This window comes from Coffea arabica, chromosome 4e, assembly GCF_036785885.1.
Source record: "Coffea arabica cultivar ET-39 chromosome 4e, Coffea Arabica ET-39 HiFi, whole genome shotgun sequence".
Taxonomy (NCBI): domain Eukaryota; kingdom Viridiplantae; phylum Streptophyta; class Magnoliopsida; order Gentianales; family Rubiaceae; genus Coffea; species Coffea arabica.
This window is the reverse complement of record NC_092317.1, coordinates 29,420,742-29,429,108: the sequence shown is the minus strand read 5'-3', so window position 1 is coordinate 29,429,108 and position 8,367 is coordinate 29,420,742. Positions and strand designations below refer to the sequence as shown.

General features: G+C 35.7%; 1 protein-coding gene across 2 annotated transcripts; it reads left to right on the top strand.

Moving 5' to 3' along the window:
* The first annotated feature begins 216 nt into the window (after positions 1-216).
* Positions 217-7,229, top strand: LOC113742551 (phytochrome-associated serine/threonine-protein phosphatase). 2 transcript variants are annotated; one of them, XM_027270406.2, is made up of 10 exons: positions 217-523; positions 1,819-1,965; positions 2,062-2,129; positions 3,041-3,098; positions 3,928-4,038; positions 4,150-4,200; positions 5,379-5,522; positions 5,588-5,683; positions 5,777-5,848; positions 6,833-7,229. In XM_027270406.2, the coding sequence occupies exons 1-10, from the start codon at positions 434-436 to the stop codon at positions 6,914-6,916; spliced, it is 921 nt and encodes a 306-aa protein (XP_027126207.1). In that variant the 5' UTR covers positions 217-433; the 3' UTR covers positions 6,917-7,229. The 2 variants fall into 2 exon arrangements, with proteins under 2 accessions (XP_027126207.1, XP_027126208.2); XM_027270407.2 differs by lacking the exons at positions 5,379-5,522; positions 5,588-5,683; positions 5,777-5,848; positions 6,833-7,229 and adding an exon at positions 4,551-4,915 and having other exon boundaries at positions 297-523.
* Positions 7,230-8,367: the final 1,138 nt, after the last annotated feature.

Genomic DNA, 8,367 nt, shown 5'->3' with positions numbered 1-8,367 from the left:
TTTCTCTTTTTATTATTGCTAGGTGCTACCAATGTCATACATCAAGAATTTCCTTTCACCATTGTTTTTCGTGTTAAAGATTTAAGTGGACTTTGAAAATGTGAAATCAAAAACTATTCCGCCCAGTGACAAAACAAGAGCAAAATACCAAAGGAGGAAAAAAATAAAATAAAAAAGGAGAGAAATAAAAAGGCAAAAAGAAAAAGAAAAATCTTTAGATTTTCCCCGTCCGGTCCATTCTCCAGTCGAAAGCTTCATTGCGTCGACTTTCTATACTTCGTTAAGGCCTTTTTTTTTTTAATTATTCATTTTTCCATTTGCTTTCTCATATTTTTTTTCTCCGTCGTTGCGCTGCGGTTGCCCTCGCCTACTCTTCGCATTTCTGATTTTCTTTTCAAGAAAAGAGGAAAAAACGGAATTGAAATCGAAGAAGATGACGGTGATGGATTTGGATCAGTGGATAGCAAAGGTTAAAGAGGGACAACACTTGTCGGAGGACGAGCTCCAGCTTCTCTGCGAATACGTATTTCCTTTTTCTTTTCTTTTCTTTTTTTGGTGAATCTCTTGTCGTTGATTGCCTTCTTTTTAGGGCAAAAGATGCATTTTTCACTATTTTTTTTTTGTTGTGGTTACTTTTTGCTGCAATTAGTTGAATTTTCGTCGATTTTTTTAAGGTGGATTTTTTGTCAAGACTCGGGTTTTAGGTTTTAGGTTTCTTGGTAGGGTCGATAAGGATATGATTTTAGTTGGTGGCTTTTGGTAACTATTATTCTGCAAGAATTATTATTATAAGTAGTAGCGGTAGTGGAAGCAGAAGGAGAAGAGGAATAGCTTAGCGCATTAGGGGACATGATATTCTACTCGAATTAGAACTTGAAAATTGGTTTGTGGACATGTTCAATTTGATTTTCAATAGATGTTATTAAGATTGGTTGATGAGGAATTATGTCCACTCAGATTTAGAGAAGTGAAAGAGAAAAATTCGTTGGTTATAATGAGTTGGCTTAGTTGGGAATATGGGAACCAGGGAAGAGGAAGAAGTAGAGAAGAAAGTTGAATGACGAAGCATGATTAGTTGTTGATGGGTTTACTTTCTAGGTAACATCGCTGCCGGGGAGGAGGAGGAAGAAGAAGAAAGATGGATAGATCTTGTCAGCTGAAGAAGGATGATGAGTTGTTGATGGTTTGGCTGTGGGTAGGTGACAAAATGCTTTAAACTTATAAAAACTTACATGTTCACCAATCAAGTAATGGTGTTTGCCACATCCTGTGGATATCAGGTCTTTCTGTTTACTAGTCCTTATACCTGACCACTTGTCAGTTGCGTATGTTTATGTAACTTATTATTATAGCAGCTTCTAATTCTTCCAAGAAAAGGACCTGCAGGGTCCTATTGCTTTTCAATGCTCATTATTAAGGCTGCATGTGGTTTGCAACCTTGTGACATCAGGGTACCCCTGTTATATTGTTATCAGAATAATGCAATGCATGATATGTAAATAAGTGCAATTACGCATATATGTTTTACATATTTATATGGAGATCAAGCTATAGAAGGCCATGAGACATTAATGAAGTGCAGGCTCATTCTCAGAGTGTACATCTAGCATGTAAACTTTGCTAAAGATCTGGTAATAAATGCTGTATATAATGGAGCTCCCTGCCGCTGTTTAGGTGCCTCTGTACAGTTGATTATGTGCTAAGTTTCTTATTAAGTTTGCTGTCAAACTTTCTAATATAACAGGAATTTGATGTTTGAAATGAATCACCTGTTTCAGTTTGTTTGCTACACTGTCCTTGAACACTGAAACTTTTCAGGTGAAGGAAATCTTGATTGAGGAGTCAAATGTGCAGCCTGTCAATAGTCCAGTGACAGTTTGTGGTGACATTCATGGCCAATTTCATGATTTAATGAAACTTTTCCAAACCGGAGGTCATGTGCCAGAGACAAATTACATTTTTATGGTAAGTTTGTGCAGAATATGTGGTGTATGTTATTCTTGGTTTGTGGTTATTCTTTAGTGATTTAATGACTTTATAAACAATCTTGTGCATTATTAGGGAGATTTTGTGGACCGTGGATATAATAGTCTAGAAGTTTTCACTATTCTGTTGCTCCTAAAAGCAAGGTATGTGCAAATACAGTGGTAGCCATTGACTCTTCTGTATGATGCTTTTGGTTTTTGGTTTTTTAGTTGAGATCAAATCAATTTACCTTGTAATAAAGTACTCAATTATTTTATATTTGCATACTAAAGTAAGGGTTTGATTTGAGATTAATGGATTGATGTTAGTGATTATGACGGGAGATGTGTATATTGTGGACTGAGAAATTGGTTTTAGTAGTCTTAGATATCAATCATGTGGTACTTAGCGTTGCTAACTAGTTTTAAGGAACAGAATGAAATTTTATGATTATGTTGATGCCAGTACTCTGATGATTGATGTCTAGCAATTGTGAATACATGAAATATTTCTGAGTATTTGTACATATTAGCTTTCATCAGCCATTGGGATTATTATATTGTGAAAAGTAACTACTAACGATTTCAATAATGAGTTCATAACTCATGCCGAAACATTAGTTTGAGTATTATGTTTAGCTTCAGCTGAGGAATTTGCCAATTTTCCCAAGAATTGCTAAAGCTTTTCTACAATAATTTTACTGATTTTCTGTCTAGCTTTGTCAAAAAACTGCGAATACCCTAAAGTGGTACCACCAGAGACAGTTTTGACTAACTCTGAAAGATTTGACTCATACGAAAAGGATTACTGGAAAAGTCATAGACAAGATTTTTCATTCTGGGTTTAATAAGGGTTTGAGTTATGTCAGGTAATGTTTTCTTTTTCCTTCATGCACGCCCCCCCCCCCCCCCCCCCCCCAAAAACCCAAACAACAAAAAAACAAGTGGACACTTTATCCTTCTAAGTAAGTTGCTGTAGTAAATTCTATTTCAGTGTTCCTGTAGTTACTGCTTGACTTAGTTTTTGACTATGACATGTTACTTATGCATTGGCATGATTTTTATTTTGCTGCCAGATACCCTGCTAATATTACACTACTACGTGGAAACCATGAAAGCAGACAACTAACCCAGGTCTCTCTCTCTCTGTCTCTCTCTCAACATGTATGTTTCCACAATCTAGAAGCATGGATTGCAGCCCCTGTTCTTGAACCACATCCATGCAAGATGTCTAGTTGAATTATTGGCTTGAATGTATAACCCCCCCCCCCCCCCCCTTTTTCCAAAAAAAAAAAAGAAAAAATCTTTGTTTGAGAGGTCGTTAGTTCTCCAGTGTTATTCATCCTATGACAGTGGATAGATGGAATGAATTCCATTGGTGTCTCATGATATGATTTTGTTGTATGTAATCCTGGATCTGCTTGATATGCTTTAGAGTTATGCTCCTTTTGAGCTTTTTAAAGTTCTTGGAAGACAGAAACCTTATATCTGAGGGAGATTATGATTTTTTTCCCTCTTTTCTAGTTTTTTATGGTCAATTTCTGAAGTAAAGTCTTATATCTCAGAGAGATTTTGGTTTTTTCCCCCTCTCTTCTAGTTTTTTAGGGTCCATTTCTGAACTAAAGTCATTGAGGAACATTGGGTACAAATACTAGAACTTTTTGAGAAATTGTTTGGGTTATCTGGTGTAATTGGCCTGGCACTTTGTTTCGCTTTCTCTGATGAAAAGAGTTATCTTTATTTGGTTAGGATGGTGGCTTCAAGGCTCCAAATAGATGATTAATCAAGTTGTGCTTTCTATCCTGATAGCTTGTTCATTAAATTTATCATGGAAAGTGTTTCCTTCGTTGTTAATCTGAGATGCATGTTAATTAGTGCTTCTAAAACACGTACACCCTATTTATAGGTATTTCACCTTCCTTTAGTGCAAAGTTCTGAGGACATTCATTTACCATCTTTATAGGTGTATGGATTCTATGATGAATGCCAGAGAAAGTATGGAAATGCTAATGCATGGCGGTATTGCACTGATGTTTTTGACTATCTAACACTGTCAGCTATTATAGATGGAACAGTAAGCTGGCTGCATCTCTCTCCCTCACTGTCTTTGTGGGGGTCTGCCTGTTACTGCTTAATGTATATTGATTATGATTTCTACTCTACTGAGAGTTTTCATGAATCCCAGGTACTATGCGTCCATGGTGGCCTTTCTCCGGACATTAGAACTATTGACCAGGTTTGGGTTCTGCAAACTCATCATACTTATTGTGCATATTTTCCTGCAGCTTCATGCTGCACTAGGCATGTCATGCATCTTTTTTGATGAGAAATATTTTCTTGGTTTTTTAAGCCAGAAAAAAATACTTGGCAATTTGCACGTATAGCACATGATATTTGTGCAACTTTTGTTTTACCATGCTTTGAAGTATCTTGGAAATCTTGCTTATTTAGGAAATAGATTACTTTAGTTTGATGATCCACCCCAATCCACAAGAAATAACTACAGAAATTATTGATAATCCTGTCATATTTTCTTGCTCTTTGTCTTGCTCTATATCCTCACGATCCAGTTGTTATCTTATGTAGGATGTTTTAGACATTACTAGGGCATCATTAAGCTGCCAATCCTGCAGAGAACAGAAAGAGAAAATTGTACTGATTATGAAATGGTATATTGTTACATTGTTTGTGATCATGCCACTTGTACTTTCGTGATAATATGATCAGCAACCCAATAATGATACAGGGCAAAGTCTAGTTATTTTCTGGGCTTGTTCTTCTCTTCATAGACATGTCAACAAGGCGGACCTTTCATAAATCTACTGAAAGGGAGGATTGTGAAACTCTGCCCCTCTCTTTGTTTTCATAAGGTCCGAATTGTTGGACTGTATTCTTGCAGTTATTGGTAAAGGGCTGGTTCAGACCAAACTTACCACCAATCGACTCCAAAAGATGAAGTAATTTGGCAATGGAGCAGAAGGTGTTCAATGGGCTTTTGTTCTGTCTTGTGCAATAGTCAAAGATAAATGCTTTCTTTCTCCAGAGCTTGCCCTTGAGTCAACAGCTACAACTTTTTTGCCACTTTTCATACAAAACTAGGAAGTTAATCGCTTTACAGCCTTTCAAGTCCTTTCCTGTTGAAGTTTATGGTAACCATGGAATTTTAGCAGTCTGTTAATGACATTTTACCTATTCTCTGCTTTGTTTACGTACTTGTAGTAGTTTTTTGTGGTATGGGGATTCTTTTGGAACTTTAGGACTATAGGATTGCTGATAAACTGATCTTGACAACAGTGGTTGATATTTTTCCCTAACCTTTTTATTATTGAAGTACGAGTTCCTGAAACTTTTCTCCTTCTCATAACTATGGTATGCTTAAAGAACTGACATTTTGTTTTGTTATTGGCCTGGCAGATTAGGGTCATTGAAAGGAATTGTGAAATTCCCCATGAAGGGCCCTTCTGTGACCTCATGTGGAGTGACCCTGAAGATATTGAAACATGGGCAGTCAGTCCAAGAGGAGCAGGCTGGCTCTTTGGATCCAGGGTTACTTCTGAGGTAAGTCGTGTGAATGTGTGCACTTTATCATTCATCTTGTGCTAACTGTTTGTCTCTTTCTCCAGTTCAATCATATTAACAAGCTTGATCTAGTTTGTCGGGCCCACCAACTAGTGCAGGAAGGCCTAAAATACATGTTTCAAGATAAAGGACTAGTTACTGTGAGTTCTTTTCTCATTTCTGCCACTGAAATTTTGACTTGATTCCGTAGTTTAGACTCGTGTCTTTACGTCATCCAATATATTTGTTTGCAGGTATGGTCTGCACCAAATTACTGCTATCGTTGTGGAAATGTAGCATCAATTTTGAGCTTCAATGAGAATATGGTACCAAATCCAACTTCTTATGCTTGTTTCCACCTCTCTTTTCTCTGTGACTGTCCATTTTAGTGATACATGTTTTTGGTCATAAGATTGGATCAAAGTGGTCATTTTTTCTTTCTAAGATCCATTTTCTTTCGGCTTTTCGACCAAATGCATAGGCAATGAAAAGTGATTTAACTTGTATGTGTAATTTTTTTTTTCCAAACAATGCCGAAGTTTCCCCTTCTTTTACATATATTGAACTTTGATTCTCGACTCTAATGAACATTCGAAAGAAGTTTTTTTTTTGGGGGGGGGGGGGGGGGGGTATAGAAAATTTGGTGATAATGAACTTGACTTATGATAGTGGTGAATATTTTGGAGACTTGTTAGAAAGGACTCTGGACAACAGAAATGATATAAGAGGGAGTAATTTTTCTTCGTTAGAACCAAAGGAGCTATGGAAATTGTTAAAAGGATAAAAGAAATTTGGTGATTTAATGAAGTGGAGCATGATTTATAGAAAGCAGATGTAAAGGCAAAACATGTGATATCACTTTGAATACTTGAATCATACATTTGTTCAAAATTGAGAAAACAAAGAGAGTTGAGAAACGTACTCGGAAAATAAGAAAAGCTATTTGTATATAGACTATCAGCAGTTGACACATAAATAGAGACTTTCTTTGCGTATAACGGGAAGATAGTTTCTAACAATCCCCTGCAATACAACAATCATAGGAGAAAGGGGATACTTTATATTCTGATACGGGATTGCAGGGTAGTTAAAAATCGGCCCATGGTAGAACCCACTACCCAGTATGAGGATAGGCAGGGGGAGGTTTTGCTGTTAATTAGAATGTAGGCTGTTTTAATAATAAAAAAATGTGTTACTATTATGCAAATCATTGTTTAGATTGTTGTTTCTATCTAATGCTTTTTTTAACTGGTCAAAACTTAATGAGCTTCTCGTTTTTCTCCACAACTGTTCTTGATTTGTGTTTCCAGGAGAGAGAAGTGAAGTTCTTCACTGAAACTGAGGAAAACAACCAAATGAGAGGACCCAGGACAGGAGTACCTTACTTCTTGTAGTTGGATAGTAGTGCTTGGTTTATTGATAATGAGAATATTTTTAAGAGGTGGTGGTGTGATTTTCCCTGTGGGGATTACGAAGAAAAATGGTAAGAATGTTTCTCAAGTGGCGAGGATGGTAATTCTCAGAAGACGGCTACGCACCTAGGTGATTATTAGGCCGAAATTGCATTTGCATAGTTTGTGTTGTGTATTAGAGATGCTTGGAGATTGTTACTTTTCGATCTTTATAATTAAAAAATATGTAAGATGATTGGTACGTTGTTTCCATATGTGAGCTAGACTAATTGTTTGCCTTTGTGGCTTAGACTAATAGTTTTCCAAAGCTTTGGTTTTAGGCTGGTGATAAGTTGCCTATAGGAGAGCAATAATTTCTTCTTCAGTGACCAATGTTTTGTTGTTGATCTTATCATTTTGAGAGGATCCATATCTGGACTTAATTTCTGTAAAGTTTCGATTGTTCATTGTTATTTATTTTTTCTTCCCCTCTTTTCGTGTCTATATATCTGCATGTGCGTTTTCCTTGACTAAAACTTTTCTTTGTTTTTAGTTAAGTTTGCAGTTTCACTCCTGCGGCTGCAGATACACAATAGATAAACAATTTTAATTGTCTACAGATACATTTTTCTTAGGGGTGAGCAAAATTACTCACTAACTTGAAAATCAACCGTATTCATTCGATCCATAAATTAGGATATCTAATCTGTATTATTTGATTGGGTCAAAAGAGAATTGAGTACTCACTTAGATGTGCGGAGGGTTATGGTCATATAATTAAAAATTTGTGGGTACACGATTCGCTTTGCGCGTATATATATAAATATATATATATTATTTTTATATACATTATAAAATAATATTTTTAAACCTAAATAAACAATTTCATTGAATAAATTACGTTACAAATATGAAAGATCATAGTTTATTTACAAGATTCATTTGTAGAAGTCATGATCTTATATTTTATAGAAAAGAGTTTAATTAATGTGGAACATATATTTAAAAAATGTGTTACTTATTTCAAATTTTTTATTGATTTTGAATTGTTTATTATTTTTTTCCTTTTTCTTGTATATTCTTCACATGCTTGTTTCTTGGTGGGAGACTTTTTTTGAGAAAATTTTTTTTATTAAATGTTAGATAAATGTGTAAAATACAAAATTAAATTAGTATAAATCATATTTTTTAAAAATTAAATAATAAATGAAGCGGAGCGAATATTCGTTGACCCATTTCAACGGGTACCCAGTACCCTACAATTGGGTACCTGTTGATGTACGAAGCGGGAAAGGGCCAAAAAATGGTTGACCCATAAGGTGCGGGTTAGATCAGCCAAAATGGTGGACGAGAGGGGTATCCGATTCACGTCTACCCTAGTTTTTCCGCGCCAATTTTATTGTATTTTATGGTCAGCCATAGCTTTTGTTGATTCATCATATACATCAAGAAGT